This window comes from Lontra canadensis, unplaced genomic scaffold, assembly GCF_010015895.1.
Source record: "Lontra canadensis isolate GAN:19392208 unplaced genomic scaffold, GSC_riverotter_1.0 scaffold4, whole genome shotgun sequence".
NCBI classification, from domain to species: Eukaryota; Metazoa; Chordata; class Mammalia; order Carnivora; family Mustelidae; genus Lontra; species Lontra canadensis.
This window is the reverse complement of record NW_022630998.1, coordinates 36,511,979-36,529,170: the sequence shown is the minus strand read 5'-3', so window position 1 is coordinate 36,529,170 and position 17,192 is coordinate 36,511,979. Positions and strand designations below refer to the sequence as shown.

At 39.7% G+C, this 17,192-nt stretch overlaps 1 protein-coding gene across 7 annotated transcripts in view; it reads right to left on the bottom strand.

Moving 5' to 3' along the window:
* POC5 (POC5 centriolar protein) overlaps positions 1 to 12,792 on the bottom strand; it is a 38,972-nt gene extending 26,180 nt beyond the window's left edge. For 3 of the 7 annotated variants that reach the window (XM_032848222.1, XM_032848190.1, XM_032848201.1), the window contains exons 1-4: positions 12,659 to 12,789; positions 11,376 to 11,421; positions 8,538 to 8,633; positions 1,356 to 1,497 (exon numbers count right to left, since the gene is read on the bottom strand). In XM_032848222.1, coding sequence (XP_032704113.1) covers positions 1,356 to 1,497; positions 8,538 to 8,621 — 226 coding nt within the window. In that variant the 5' untranslated portion in view covers positions 8,622 to 8,633; positions 11,376 to 11,421; positions 12,659 to 12,789. Of the gene's footprint in view, positions 1 to 1,355; positions 1,498 to 8,056; positions 8,109 to 8,537; positions 8,634 to 11,375; positions 11,422 to 12,519; positions 12,619 to 12,658 lie in introns of those variants that run through there. The other 4 variants (XM_032848243.1, XM_032848192.1, XM_032848233.1 and 1 more) reach the window with 4 other exon arrangements.
* Positions 12,793 to 17,192: the final 4,400 nt, after the last annotated feature.

Sequence of the window (17,192 nt, the reverse complement as noted above, 5' to 3'; positions counted from 1 at the left end):
ATACCAAGCAACAGCAATACCAAGAGGAGAAAATGGGATGATAAATTTACTAACCAAGTCTACGTGTGAATTGGGATATCTAAATTCACTGTATGTTGTACGCTTAGATCTCAAACTCTTTGTGAAAAAGGCAGAGTATTAATGAATAAATACTATCTTGCATGCTAGAAAAGAACAGGGGTCTTGGATCCCAAGTGATGACTTTGAAAGGTTGGAGCTGGGGCAAGGAAAGGAATCCCATATTGTGTCACTGGGAAACAAAATTTTGCTGATCACCAAAAGGGTAGAGACACAGAAGGCAAACACATGGATTGATTATAAAACATTTTATGATAGTAGGCAGCACTTCGGGTTTGCTCAGCAGGAACTACAGGCTGAGGTACCCAGTATAATCAAAACATGGTCAAGATCACTGATGAAGAATGAATAAATCCCAGGGTCCGATCTCTTGAAATCAGTTAAAATTTTGGGCAGAAAATGTTCAGTGTTAGAATGTTTAGTGGTAGGTTCTGGTCCTATTTGATGATCCAGTGCAGTAGGCTGAAGACTGAAGAGCAATGAAAATTCCATATCTACAGAGGGAGAGGAACCAAATACCAGGGCTGTAATTTCCCATAAACCCACAAGCCCGCTGACTCTGAGTAGGCTGTGTCCTGTACCTTCAAGGAGAGATCCTTGGAGTTATGACTATTTTTGGTACCTGCCCATTGCCAGGCCCATCTTAGGAGGGCTTTCTGTGCCCTTTTAAGGAATATTTACTTAGGGTGAGCTGTTTCGGATCTTGTACTTTACTGAATACAGAATGGATAGGTGAAAGGAGGTTTATCCTCCTTTTTCCACCTTCCATTCATCTATCACTATACTTCTTAGTATGTATTAGCTTTCAATTCTGTTCCTGACATAGTCCAAAACGGGTTCATCTTTGTGGTGATAATCCAAACAGTCTGCCGACAAAGTCCTAGCAATGGTTCATAAACTTAAAAGGTTCTGAGGGTTACCTATCTTTAATTTGGGGCCTTGGTGGGCATTTAGTTTCCAAAATAATCCTGGTATATAACCGACTGGAGTTAAGTAGAGATGCAGTATATTCCACTGAGCAACATATAATGGCTACCGTGTTGCTTTAACACTATTGTTTTTCATAAAAGTAATAGTCCAACAAAGTTCATATAAAAATCCAGCTGTCATATAAGAGCAAAGAGTAACATTAAAATGGAAAAAGTTCCCCCCAGATGATAGTGATACACAGGACTGAGAAGAATCACTGGAGAAGCATTTTTGCAATCCTAGGTCAACAGCATTAATGAGCTCAGTAACATCTTAAATTAAGAGATATCTTTAAAAATATACATAACCTTGATTATGAAGAATATCATCAATTATAGTAGGAACCCGCACATCTGGTACCACTTCTCCCTTAGAATGACATGGCTGTAGAGCACCTGATTCAATGTTTGGAGTCACGATAGCGTAACGAAGCAGTTCTTCATACTCTTCCTATGAGAAGCCAAGGACAAAGAATGTATTACAACAGTCACAATGGGTATTCAGGCAAGGAACAATAAGGCCCAATTAAAAATGTTCTCTACTTCACTTCTCAAAATAGTATTCCCATGTCATAAGGAATGTGTACTTTCTTAAAAACAGGACAAATCCAACAAGTAAACCTACCCAGATTGCTTCCAGTGATAGGACCTTAGTACACAGATTCCTTCAGTATGTCAATTTAGCAACGGTGACACAAAGTTAACCTAAAGTAGGTGCCCGAAGCCAATCAGCAGCTCCAAGGCAGAAGAGCCCTCCCTCCAAGGCAGCTCCTTGCAGGTGGGCAGAGACACGGTTAGCCACTTGTCTGCTTTTCGGAAACCTAGTTTGAAGATGTTGCTCCCAAAGACTCCACAATAGGACAGTCTAGGGATGAAAAGGAGTTGGATCGTGGCTTTCCGACAGCCACGATCCAAAAACAGCCACTCAGCAACATCCCTGAGTCTCTTTTCACAGCATGGAAAGAGTATAAGGGAGATATTGGAAGAGAACAAATACTGAAGATAAAAAGAGAACATGAATGCAAACCTGTTCCATTCTAGCTGCTGACACCTTCATGGCGCATGAGAAAAGAGCGATAAAAACCAGAGGAGACAAAGTGTAGACCTTATGCGAATATTCCTTAGGTTTAAAAAAAATTAGAATTTCCTAACATAGATATTTAGCTATTTCTTTAGCCAAATCAAAAAAGGATACCTGTGAAGTAAAAAATATAGTGGAACTTAGTCTCTATTCACAAGGGAATGGTCATAATGTAACAAATATTCCTACTAAAAGGAGTCATTTCTAAGAGTCTTATGCACAGACCCAGAGAATATCTTTGTATTATAAAACTGGGGGGAAGGTTTTCAAGAATGTTAAATGTTATTATTATAAAGGATTATTTTGTATTAATTTTTCTCTGTAAGAAGTTGTTTAGCTCAGATAGAGAACTATCATCTTATTAGTCATAACTGTTTTATTATTTGGATTCACCTTCAGTTTGAAGATAACCAATGGTCAAAGCTACCTCTTTGAAGGGTCCTAGTCAATACCTGCTGAAGTGAATTAAGTGAATTCTGTCTAGTATTATATATATATAAATTATATGTCATATATATTATATATATATAAAATATTTTATTTATTTATTTGACACAGAGAGAGAGAGAGAGAGATCACAAGTAGGCAGAGAAGCACGCAGAGAGGGAGGGGGAAGCAGGCTCCTGCTGAGCAGAAAGCCCTATGTGGGGCTCAATCCCAGGACCCCGAGATCATGACTTGAGCTGAAGGCAGAGGCTTAACCCACTGAGCCACCCAGGTGCCCCTGTCTAGTATTATATTTAATAAAATCATTATGATATGATATAGGTATTCAAAAATTAGCAATCTTTACTTTTTCCCTTTGGTTTTCTATGAGTAAGAGTATTTAACTGCCCACCACACTCAAGTTTCGAGCCATGGTTGTATCACAGTTAACAAATTAAGTGTCTTGGTGTTTCCCAAAGGAACAAATGTAACTGCACTCAGAGTTCTGTAGTTGGAACTACCTTGAATACTGCATCAGTAGGCGATATCAATGCATTTCAAACTAGCTTCCAAGGAGGTGTTTCAAGGGATCCACAATGTTTTCTTCAAATTTCATTTTTAAGCTATTTAGCTCTTTTAGAAACAGTAATAAAAGGAGCATGCGCTAACAGATATACCATAAATGCTAAATTTTAACAGGCCCCAAAGTATAAATTCTTAAATTTTTGTGTTGGTTAAAGCTGCTTCTCCCATTGATGTACATGTCAAGGTCTTGTCAACGTGTCACCAATTAGAATGACTGTAACTCTGCACAAGTTTATTTTTTGTTTTGAATTCACATCTATATATCTATGTTCATGTAACTTGTACAGAGGAATGGACAACTGTAACACATGTGGCCACAACAATTTCGAACCACTCAAACTCAAGCACATCTGATGGCTCCTGTCCCTCCTTACATGAGTATTGAGCTAGCAGTGCAGTAGTAAATGACTTCAGACCATGTTACATGCTTATCATAATACAAAGAGTTTCAGCACTTATTCCAAGTTTTAGTCTTCTGGGTGCTTCTTCTGTGATTTTTTAATTTATTATATAAAGTTTGAAGAAGCGACAGATTTTGTTGGTGATTGAACACTGAATCAAAAATTTTCTATCAATCCTTTTTTATACTTTGGATCAGTTTATTTGAAGATGAGATAAGCTTTTAAAAAGCTACCAATTTTTCATAATGCATACAGAAACTGAATCACTATGTTATACACCTGAAACTAACATAACACTGTGTGTCAACTATACTAAAAAAAAAACCAAAACAAAACAAAAAAGCTACCGTTTTCAACTACTTATGTTAAAAATTAGAATTTTCTTGAAACAAGATGGGACTTGGGAGGGAGACAAACTGTAAGAGACTCTTAATCTCAGGAATCAAACTGAGGGTTGCTGGAGGGGATGGGGGTAGGAAGGATGGAATGGCTGGGTCATGGACACTGGGGAGGGTATGTGCTATGGTGAGTGCTGTGAATTGTGTAAGACTGATGATTCACAGACCTGTACCCCTGAAGCAAAAACTATATTAATATATATTATATATGAATATACAAATACGTGTGTATGTATATATATATATATGTATATATATATACACACATATACATGTGTATATGTTAATAAAAAAATCTAAAAAAAAAAAAAAGAACTAGAATTTTCTTGATATCACATATCCCAAATAACATATAGAAGCAAAAAGGTCACTTAAGTCATCAAACTATGCTGGTCTTCTGTTATCCATTAACATCAAATGTGCATTCATAAAAGCAGCTTCATTGTTTTTCCTGAGTCTGTGAGAAGTAAATGTCACAAGTTTGCATTTATAACATAAATCTATACAATTATATTTCTGCTTTAGCCTTTTCCTACTGAAATTTGAAGTAAAATTGTTTTGTAAAGACGGTTTATGCTGGCAGATGTTTGAAAGTTTCAAGTCTTTAGGGTAATTAAATGTAAAGAAGTGACCTGGTTTCAGTTTCAGTCTTGATTTGCATATTTAACATAGATTACTTATAAAAAGTAAATGTTAAGTCATAGCAAACACAGCTCTTTACATGTCATGGCTAAGGGCAGAAGAGAAACAGATACTCTAAAGGGAGAATCATTAGAAAGAAAATTCAATCATCAGAATTTGGGGTGTGGTTTAAACTCTGCATGGGGCCCCCCCACTCAGCAGAGGACTTGCTTGAGATTCTCTCTCCCTCTCCTGCTACCCCCCAAAATAAATAAATAAATCTTCAAAAATAATCCCCCCTTCATATTGCCATTGTCAACTCCTTTGTTAGAGATGTCCCCTTCATAATAATAAACACATGTCTTAATTTTAAATTTACATTTCATGACAGAAAATAAAAGTCAGTATTTCACATGATCATATCACCAAGGCCGGGGGCTCTTAATAGAGAAAAAGCAATTTAGACCATCAGAGATACATTTAATTTTTATCTTGACAAAAATAACTATAATTCTTAAAATAGATTTAAATATTCTTTTTTTAAATTAAATTTATTTACTTGTCAGAGAGAGCATGCTTACATTAAGCAGTGGGAGCAGCAGGCAGAGGGAGAAGCAGGCTCCCCACTGAGCAAGGGGCCCAAGACAGAACTTGATCCCAGGACTAAGGGACCATGACCCGAGCCAAAGGCAGACACTTAACCCACTGAGCTACCCCAGCATCCCATAGATTTAAATATTCTTATCACTTATCACTGAGGCAGGAGGCTCTTATTAGAGAAAAAGTGATTTAGACTATTACAGATACATTTAATTTTCATGTTGACAAAAATAACTATAATTCTTTAAATAGATTTAAATATTCTTAAATTTTAAATATTCTTAAATCTTAAATTCTTAAATTTAAGATTCTGAAATCTTAAATCACATCAGTTTCCCAGTTATTACAATAAAAGGAAATACCCAAACAGTTTGATAAACTGAAGCCATACACAAGAAAATCTACTGGTTTCTATAAACCTGAGTCAGTCCTAACAAAACACATAAAATTTCAAGTTCAGTAACTCTCTGCCACAGAGAAGTATAACAGTCCAGCAGCAGCTGTTTTCCTTTTATTCCTTTAAGTTACTAAAACCTCAGGGTCTGACCAGGGAAAGGCCACCCAGCAACATTTCTCAACCTCCCCTTCAGCAGGTATCAAGAGACCTGGTCTATGAGGTCCAGGTAGAAATGATGTGTACAACTTCAGGTCATGTCCTTAGAAAGGAAGCTGCTTGCTTCCTTCTCGTGGGTTAGAGGTGGTGGTGAGCTAGGCACCCAATGATACAAACCTCTTCAACACCCTAGGGCATGGCAGAGCAACACAAGAAAGAGACTGGGTCCTGGGGTGACCTCAGGACTCTCTATCAGCTCTGACTTACATGAGTCTATGTATCAGCTCAGGCTTTTAAGCAATTCACTTAAGCAAATCTTATTTGGTTCCTGTTAAAGTGGACAAAATAACACACTATTATACTTCCCAAAGAGCCGAAATAAACTTTTGATTTTGGCTGAGAACATATAAAAATGTGGCTGTTATAGACCGAACGTCTATGTCCTCCCCAAATTCATATATTGAAACCTGACTCCCCAGAGCAGCTATATTTGGAGATGGGGAAGCTAAAGTAATTAAGGTTACATAAGGTCCCAAGAGTGGGGCTGATATGTTAGGATTAGTGTCCTTCTAAGAAGAGAAGACAGAGAGTTCTCTCTCAGCCCATGCACGTGCACTTAGGAAAGGCCATGTTGAGGACTCAATGAGAAGGCAGCTCTCCGTAGGCGAAGAAGAGAGCCCACCAGAAACGGACCCTGCCAGACCTAGCTTTGGTACATTCAGCATTCAGAACTACAAGAAAATAAATTTCTGTTGTTTTAGCCACCCAGTCTGTGGTGTTTTGTTGTGACAGCCCAAGCAAACTAATATAGTGACTATCCTGTATTTGTATTTTGAGGTCAATTAACTTTTTATTTTATTAGTAAATGTATTATTTTTTATTAAAGTATATCAATACCTAGAAACAATAAAGGGTACTTGAGGTTAATATTTTTTTAATGTTTTGCTAACTTTGTACTTTATTATAGATTTGTGATTACATATAATTTGAGTTGAAAACCGAGGAAGTATTTAAATTTTTGGAGAACTGAAGACATACTTTTCTTAGTTTCTTTTGGGCAAAATTTAGACCATTATACTAACTCAAAGACAAAGATTTCAGGGAAAATGGAGTATGGTATTTAAAATTACTGCTGTAGGAACGCCTGGGTGGCTCAGTGGGTTGGAGCCACTGCCTTCGGCTCGGGTCATGATCTCAGGGTCCTGGATCAAGCCCTGCATCGGGATCTCTGCTCAGTGGTGAGCCTGCTTCCTCCTCTCTCTCTGCCTGCCTCTCTGTTTACTTGTGATCTCTGTCAAATAAATAAATAAAATCTTAAAAATAAATAAATAAATAAAATTATTACTGTAGTTTTACTTTTGCATCCCTTCTTCCCTTTTGAACCTGGTTGAAATGTATGAGGTCAATTAACTTTTTAATTGGGGGCAATTATCACTAGATTTAGCCAATTCAGCTTTGCTCAATCAGAGTTATTTTATTACAACTTCCTGCCTGATATATCAGTTCTATGTACATAATTAAAGGTATTTAAACAACTATTTTTGTTTCATTTATGTAGATATGGGGCAAATGGGCTATTTTTTTTTTTTTAAAGATTTTATTTATTTACTTCACCTCCCCCAATCTCAGACACCAGTAGCAAGCCTAAGCCTCCTGGAGCTCAGGGTGGGTAGGTCTAAAAGTTCCAATTCTCTAAACATGTGGTTGGCTCCTCAGCAACCAGCCTCTATTCTCAGGTGGGGTCCAAAAGTCACCTTGTAGTGTAACACATTTATCACTCTCATTATTTAAGAAATTTCAAAGGTTTTTGACACTGTGTGCAAAAAATAGGGATGAAGACCAAAATGTATTTATTATAAATTGCAATATCAAAAGTATAAATGAGTTAATCAGTTCTGTTCTAAAGGAAGTCTGGAAAATAGAGATAAAAACTTCAGGAAAGCACTGTTACCTTAAAAGACAGCACTAGGTAGAAATACATCCAAACGGAAGGCAAGGATGAAACATGTACATAACAATTCCAGACTACTTTTACCCTAATAAAAAGTCACAGCTATTTTTTCAATAGCTTCCCAATTTCTAAATCTGTAATTTCAATTAAAGGAACACATATGTTTCATAAAATATCTTCTTAAAACTTTTCTCATATTACAGTGTCAAAAACAACTTACTCTATTGAAGCATAAACATAACATCCAGTTTTCCCCTTGCAACTGATATAACTATAAAATTCAAGCTATGTATCAGGCTCTCACACTTAAAAATCTACTCTAGAAATCTGAATCCACATTTCCAATAATAAACATTTAGAAATAAATGTAAAAGAGTTCATTAAAAAACCACACCATTTATCTGTCACCATCCAGGTCCCGCGCAGCAGAATGTGCTGAACGTTGTAGCAACAGGGATTAGAACCTTGAATAGAACACGAGGAAATCTAGGTCCCCAGAACTCTGGGTGGTTTGATATTATACTAATTTGCATTAAAGTGAAGTCATTCAGAAGAGAGACCTATAATGAGAAAACCTTCAGAAAAAAGTTTCTTGAGATTTCCAGCTTCTCTCATTGTGCTGTTTGAATCTTTTGCATGAAAAGTGAAGCGTTCATGACTATTTTCTGAAAGGTTCAAACAATGTAAGGTATGTGTGTCCCACAGTCTGTGAATTCTTGACATCTGATATTATTATAATTTGATATACACTATATATAAAACATAATTATAAATGTAAATGGCATGAATAAGGGAAAATGTATTCCGAGTTTTCCCTCATATTGTCCCTTGTTTAAAATAGATAAGTCACGACAAATTTAGACATGTCTTCCTACCTGAAGATCTGAAGAGACAGAACTGCCCTGCTCAGAGTCATTCTGTATAACGGGAAGTGAGCCTTTCTCCTCATCTGATGACATTCTACACGAACACTACAACATAATAGAAAATCACTTGATATTTAAACTAAAATAACATGTTCTCTACATATACACACATCCTATCCTGTAAATAATAATCCCGTGAAATGTTAAAATCACTCACCATATTGAGCACCCACAAATAACTAATTAAAAAAAAAAGTAAAAGACTCAATTCCCAACAGCAGTGAGTTTTTAATATAGTCAAGAAGATGACACAAATCTATGAAAGGTTAAAGAGAAATGGGAGCTTGTCAGACACATCCACAGTGGGGTCTGTTGAGAACAGACCACGATCATTGTACTTTTTTTTTTTAAGATTTTATTATGTATTTGAGAGGGAGAGTGAACAAGAGAGAGCACATGAGGTGGGGCGGGGGGGAGCAGAAGGAGAAGCAAGAGCTTTGTGACTCCCTGCAGAGCAGGGAGCTGGATGCAGGGCTTGATCCTGGGACCCTGGGATCATGACCTGAGCTGAAGGCAGATGCTTAACCAACTGAGCCACCCACAGCGTCCCATGATCAGCGTTCTTGAGCAATGTATGGCAATCTGTGTGCTGTATGTTTTCCTGTAAGATAATCGTGCAAATGCTTTGTGCAAATGCTTTTGTGCAAATGCTTTGCTTGAGAAACTTAACATTTGGGGATATTTTAAGAAAAGCAAGACTGTACAGAACAATAGATTCCTACATGCCACAGAAAAATTGTTAAAAGCCTTAACCAAAAAAATAAAATTTCTAGTAAATAAATTATCGTTTGCATTTTTAGTAAACAAATTATTTAAAGGACATACTTGTCCTTTGAGGCAGCTGGGAGGCTCAGTTGGTTGCGTGTCTGAATTTTGATTTGGGGTCAGGTCATGATCTTGGGGTCCTGGGACTGAGACCCATGTTGGGCTCTGGGCTCAGCATGGAGTCTCCTTGGAATTCTCTCTCCCTCTTTTCCCCTCTTCTCCCCCTGCTCGTTTGGGTTCTCTCTCTCTCTAAAATAAATAAATAAATCTTTTAAAAAAAACCATAAAGGACAAGTAGTGACTATTCAAACTATCTGAACACAGCTATACGGAAGACAATGGTGAGGAATGTAAGATGAAAAGTCCTGTCCTCGTGGATTATAATCTGTAGAGACAGCCAGACATACATAAAATATAAATGACTAGGGGCGCCTGGGTGGCTCAGTGGGTTAAGCCTCTACCTTCGGCTCAGGTCATGATCCCAGGGGCCTGGGATCGAGTCCCACATCGGGCTCTCTGCTCAGCAGGGAGCCTGCTTCTCCTCATCTCTCTCTGTCTGTCTCTCTGCCTACTTGTGATCTCTCTCTCTGTCAAATAAATAAATAAAGTCTTTAAAAAATATATATAAATGACTAACTCCCCCCCCCAAAAAAAAAGCTAGTACACCTTAAAACAACAGAGGTACAAAGTAGGGAGGAAAGAGTAGCTATTTTTCATGGGGTGGGATCATGAGGGTGAAGAAGTGGAACGGAACCAGAGTAGGTTTTCACGGAAAAGATGAACCAGGTATTGAGATCTAACAGACAAAAGCTGTGAGGATGTGCTAGGCATTCGAGCAGCAGAAGCAGACAGAGGCAGGGGGTGTATGCCAGGAACATAAGTGGTTTGTAAGGCTGAAGCGCAGAGTGCAGAGCAAGGCTTGGCAAAGGATTGAATAGGCAAGGAAAGGGGCAGCCAGAACATGGAAGATCATGATCATGCCAGGTCAGAAAAATGTGTTTTTTACCTTAGAGAGGTTACTGCAATGTTTTAAACAAGTGATGACATGATTAGGCTTGTATTGTAATGTTGGCAGCTTCCAGATTTCTGGCTTGGTAATCAGACAGATAATAGTGCCACTCTCCAAGGCAAGAAATGTAGGAAGGTAAGCAGGTTGGGCAGGGGGAGGACAATGGGTTCAGTATCAGAGCAGTTGGGTGTGAGGCATCTGAGACAGGAAGTGAAGCTTTAGATATGCAGGATATGGCCACAACCATTACACTATACACCAAAGACTGCCATTTACAAGGGCTACAATGTGAATGGTGCTTTCTGGAGTTAAGCAGTGAGGGAGCTCTTCCCTGGAGGTATAGGCTAGAGATAAAGTTTGAAGAATCATCAGCATAACGGGAAATACTGAACATGGGAAAGGATAAGATCACGTATGAAAAGGAGTGTCAGAAAGAGTTCTCATTCTGAGGTCCATACACCCAAATTATATGCAATATTTTTAGAATAAATGCCTATGTATATTTTTCTAGTAAGAGGATACTTAGCTTTTTTAAAAAAAATATTTATTTGTCAGAGAGAGAGAGAAATGGAAAGCACAAGCAGGGGAAGCAGCAAATAGAGAGAGAAGCAGGATTCCCACTGAGCAAGGAGCCTGATGTGGCACTTGATCCCAGGACTCTGGGATCATGACCTGAGCCAAAGGCAGCCGCTTAACTGACCGAGCCACCCAGGTATCCTGAGGATACTTAGCTTCTAATATGTGTTCAGAGGGGTCTATAACCCTAACAAAGTTAAAGGCCTACTACAGTAGTGGAAGGAGATTAAAAACTAGAAACACTAACATTTAGTGTTTCTAATTTAGCTCTTCTAAAAGAAGTGCCAGCAAGGACAGAAAAGGAAGTCAGAGTGGTAGAATTATCAGAAAGAAAAGCATCATAAAAACTTGGGGAAGGGAATGCTTAGTCAGATGCCAAAGAAAGATGAAAACTGGGGTCTCCTGAATACGGCAGTAAGGAAGTTGCAGACATTTACCTGAACAATTTCAGTGGAAGGTGAAACAGGTCTCAATCACAGCGGCCTGAAAATAAATGAAATAAGAAAATTCAAGTAGAAAAGTCAGATACAGGGAAAAGTACAATATTAGAAAGGAAACAGGTTGGGATTTGTTCATGGAAACTTAGCTTTATTCATTAAGTATTACTGTGTACACGCCTGGTAAGTAAACTGGCAGCATGGCTGTCTTTAGTTAAGCCAATTAGGGAGGATAAAATAAGCACACACATGCCCAGCAAGGAAGGGCTGCTTCATGGACGTCAAATCCACCACCCTGGTAACCTGGTTAATTTCTATATTCACTCACTTCTTTCAGGATGTATTCGCATGCCCTATAGACAGCAGGAGTGGAGGTGGGCCGGTGCTGATTATTCAATAAAGAAATAAGTTGAAAGGTTGGGTCAGAATTCAAAAAGTGTCTCTGAATAGGCACTGCAGCCACAAAACAACTACTGTATTTTTGGAAAATAGGACATTAAGCCTTCCATCCGCCCTGCTTTGATGCCAGCAAGGTACGACAGTTTCTTTGAAACTCTACAACCGCAGCATTTTCTTACTGTTTCTAGGTTCAGAAAGGAGAAAAATGAAGCTTGCTTTAATGGGTGGCAGATGTGAATCAGTTCACTAAATTTCCAGTATTTTCTAACCCAAGATACCAGAAACCAGGAGATAAGAAGTTCTGGGTACTTCTCGATTGCCAGAGAAATCAAAGTACGTCTTGGTAAATACCTGGCTGCTAAGGAAAGAGGGGTCCGGGAATTCAAATGTAACCCCAAGAGACAGGAAGAGTGAATTAAAGTGCAAGCTGGCAGCAGGGTGACGTCCCCGCGCTCTTCACCCATCTTAGCTGCAGGAAGGAGAGGGGATGCGCCAACTCTGCCCCCCGTAAGGGACTAGAAGCAGAGGACACCAGGTGTGAAGTTCTGGAAGGGCTGGGAGTTCTCTTCGATCACCTTCTTTCCCACCGTGGTTTGAATCACACTCTTATAAAAACGTTAGCCATGGTTACTTTACCCCTTACGTTTTAAATGACCGGAACCTATGGCGATAGGAACCGCTATACTTCAAGTACCCCTCACTCCTGTCCTCTGTTCCCGGACCCTCGGAGGAAAAACGTCTGCACCTTGTGACCCGCAGAAGAGCATATAGCCCACGTCTCGGGGAAGACGCCACCGGCTCCGTACTGAGTCCCGGGAACGGAAACCCGAGCCGAGGCACTTTCAACCCCACTCCACTCCCTCCGTGGGGGCGCCGCTACCCACCGTCGCGGGTCTCCACAAACCCAGACGCCTGCCTCCCCTTCTCCTCGCCGCGTCGTAGCCGAAACAACAGCGGTAAAGCGGATCCCTTGGCAGCGACCTGACAGTTTCAAACTGCAGAGAGGAATAAAAGACGGCCCTGTGCATTGGCCCCGAACTTCAGCAACCTGGGATTTGATTGGTCCCAGACTCGGGGGCGGGGCTCTGGACCGCTACGGGGAGACGCCGGCATTAGGTTACTTAGGGAGAGCCGTGCTCCCGGCGCAGGCGTGTAACGAGGGGGCGGGGCCTCAGGGAGCCCCGCCCAGCTTCTGAGAGCTAAGTACTGAGCGCGTGCTCAGTTTCCGACTGCGACTGTGGCTGCGACTGAGGCGGCTGTGGGAGTGGATTTGGTTAGAGGATGGCAAGCTGGGCTCTATTCAGCCAGGGCGGTATGTTGTCAACTTTCGATAGTACCCGAGGCCAGTGTGTGTGGTCCTCGTGCATAAGAATCATCTGCGTCCATAATGTCCTGCAACAGAATCACCTGGAGGTGCTTTTTCTGACTCCCACCCCTCTCCTTGATTCCTTCCGTCTTAGAGCCAGGGAATCTGAATTTTTAACAAAGACTACCATTGATTTCGATGCAGGGTTCAGCGGACCACGATTTAAGAAACTGCTGGACTAGGTTTTACTAATAACTTCAAGGTGTCAAATTGCCAAGTCGGGCCCTTCTGGCGAAGTGATTATGAACCCTGTAATAATCAGGTCATAATTACATCCTGGCTCTCTCGCCTATTCAGTCACCTTGGATAATGCTACCCACATAATAGGGCTGTAGGAAGATTAAATGAGTAAATATAGCTAAAATACCTACCACACAATATCAGAACTACTAGTCTTTCAATTTGTATTGGCAACAGATGTGGTTAAAGGTATCTTAGGATCCAGGATGCAAAGGACGCGCCTCAATCTGGAGATCAAATAATGAGATCTGGGTGAGTTTTCAGACTCCCTTTGTTACCCGGAGGGTGAGGTATCTGGATTTTTTTTTTTTTATTTGTTTGTTTCTGTAGATAAAAATGGCAAAACCTGGGTCTCATCTTCCTACCTGTTGGTAGAACCAGACTTCTACTTGTACGAACAATGAGGAAGAGCGGGCAGTTTCTCTGGCACAAGCTATGCTTGTATTCCTCTGCCCAGTCCCCTCTATCCCATGGTTATTATAAACAGAACACATTCCTACTAATGCGTACGAATTCATAACTGGTTGAGATTGGTGTTTTTTAATTGAATTGCCACCTGGTGATTGCATACACTGTGATCATTACGGATGCACTTATCCTTTTGCTCCCGCCACTTTGGCTCCATGTTGCTCTTCTTCGTCTTCTCTCTCTTAGGGGATAGATTTTATAGAAAACCACTGGTTAAGACATCTCCATTCTTCTGTGAAGCTACAGAGAGAAAGAGACCAAACCTAATCTGGATGTTATGAATTTGAAACTGATTCTTTTCCTAAGCTTCTTAGAGAAGGGAGAGGAGGGAGTTGGAGAGAATCAAGCAACCTCAAACTCATAGTAATTAAGTTGCCAGCTTGAACCCTCCATAATTATTCATTCAAGAACATTTATTTAACATTCATCGTATGCAAAACGTTTTGTTGGTGCTAGGAATACAGTGGTCAACAAAATAGACACAGTCTGCCCTCATGGAACTGGGAACCCACACATGTGAATAAAAAATTATGAATTATGTTTGAAGAGAGGGGAAATCAAGAAATGGCTGTCTGAGAACGTACATTTAAGCTGAGACCTGAGGATGAACGAGTAAAGAACTTATTTTATCTAATAAACACACATGTGTTAATATGTTCTGGGCACTCATTTACTCATTTAATCCTCACATTATCTCTATAATGTAGATGTTATACCTATCCTTGTTTTACAAATATGAAAACTGAAGTTCAGAGAATTTATGTGACTTGCCTAGGATCACACAGCCAATAAGAACAGAACTGGTGTTCCAATCAAGGTAGTCCAGACTCTAAAGTCCATATTTTTATCACTCAGTATGTTCTGTTGAGAACAACCTGGCAGTTATGGATTGAATGGTGTCCTCCAAAAAAGATATTCAAGTCCTAACCCCTAGTATTTGTGAATATGATCTTACTTGGAAATACGGTCTCTGCAAATGTAATCAAGTTAAAATGAGGTTGTTCTGGATTGGGGTAGGGGCTAGTGTCCAAAAGCTAGTGTCTTTATAGGAGAAAGAGATACATGGAAGAAGATGGAGGTGCTACTGAGAATCAGTTGGAAAAGAAAGTTCAGTTCTGTTTTATTTAATTAATTAATTAATTAATTTATTTATTTATTATACAAAAAACTTGTATGTATGTATTTATTTATTTATTTATTTTATTTATTTTTTTATTTATTTATTTGAAAGAGAGAAAGGGAGAACACAAGCAGGGGGAGCAGCAGAGGCAGAGGAAGAAGCAGGCTCCCCTCTGAGCAGGGGATCATGACCTGAGCTGAAGGCAGACACTTAACCAACTGAACCATGGCGCTCAAGAAAAGTTCAATTTCAAATATGCCTGAAATGCCTAGAGATATGCAAGAGCACTGTCCATTAGGCCATTTGAGATACATGTCTAGAGCTCAGAAGAGATCAGGACTCAGAGAAATAAACTGGGGTGGCTTTGCATATAGATCTGTAGAGGACTTCAGAATGACTCTACTTCTTCATCTCTCCCATATCAATGTCCTTTACCATGCCCTCTCACTAATGGCCATTGGGATGTTAACAAACATGATGGAAGCCGAGGCTTTGAAGACACTTGTGTGATTGGCTTGGCTTTACTCTTGCCCTCTTTTATGATCATGGGAACATCCCTAGACTAGTCAGTTGGAGATGAAAGACAAGTGTATTAGACTTGATGGGCCTGGTCATCCCAGTGGAGGCCTTCCAAGATCAGTCTATAGCCAGGGGACACCCAGACAGTACTTAAGTGCAGTCAAAGATGGCAGGACCACCAGGCCAGTTTGCAGGGTGTTGAGCTCAATGAACATTGACTGTTGAAAGGCACTGTGTTTTGGGTGGTGTGTTATGTAGATTTACCCTGTAAGAGATAATGCATAAGATGCAATTTAAAGTTGAGGACCTAGATGAGAGAGCCTTGGGGATGGGGCAGGGAATGGGGAGAGGAAGGTGAACAGAAAAGAGGGTTCAGAATGGAACCCTGGAGTCAGCTAATGTTTAGGAATTGATATCAGTGGAGGAGAAGCAAAGGAGACCAAGAAGGAGGGGCCAGAGAAGTGGGAGGAGAACCTGGGGAGGCTTCAGTAAAATGGCAGTGAAGTGACTGATGAGTTTGACAATATGGAGGCGTTTCCAAAGGCCCTAAACTCTGAACTGCTACTCTAATAATCTTTCATCTTTTAATCACCACCGTTTTAGATTCGGCCATTGTTGAGTTTGGCTTGCATTGTTTCTATAGTTGTGTGTCTTTGGATCTTCTTTCTACAATTTACCCTTCACAATAGTGACAAATTATCTTCTTAAAAGAACATTGCATCGTATGTCTTCTTCCTCTAAAATCTTCCATGGTGTTATATGGCTTTTGAAGCCCTCCTAAACTTGGAAGATCTAGGCTGGAGTCTTTAAATTGTTCGTGTAAGAGGTGTACAACTTTAGGGGAGCTTTATATCTTTTATGAGCCTAAGCCTTGTTTTTTTAAAGTTGAGAAAATAATAGAACCTCTCAAAACTAAATCTGAACCTGAACCTGAACCTGAATCAACTATCTACCTACGAAAATTATTCCCTCTTGAAGCTGGGGAGATGGCCACCTGGTTAGATTACATGTGCCGGTCTTCTTTGCAGTTAAGTGAGGCAATAGAATATGTATGGAAGTGAAATGTACTACTCCCTGAACTGGTTTTTAAGACTTTAGGTATGTTTTTTTCTGAGCCTTCTGCTTCCCCACTGTGTTGAATGATCATGTGGAATAGAACTCCTTTGCCAGTTCTGTAATATTAAAAAAACATGTTTTTTCCCTTAAAGTCACTGTGTTTTGGGGTCAGTCTGTTACAGCCATCACTCTAATATCACTTCTAGGTGGGTATAGATGGATATATGATGCTGTTGAGAGGTAACATATGTGAGATTATTTAGAAATTTTTTTAAAGTGAGGCAAAAATCACATAAGGTTTGAATTCATAACCTTTTCCAAGAAGTCAGCAGGAAGCTTTTCTGGCTCTCATTACCTGTTGGGAACACTTAGTATTTGTGGTGGCAGGAGTTGAAATCCATGTCATTTTTGCTAGACCTGGCTTAGGAGACTGATTTGAAACTCGTTTCTTTTTCAGGTCATCCCTAATTCATCTAAAAGGGCTTCTGTCTCCTTACGCTATGATTTGTTTAGCTGGACATTCCTCAACCTGAGAATCTGTAACACTGATGACTTGTCCTAGGGTGGCAACTGTAATTTAGCCCATCACTGTGATTTTATGGAGAAAAAGAAATAAGTTCTAGAAAGAAATAGATTTGTTTTTCTTTAG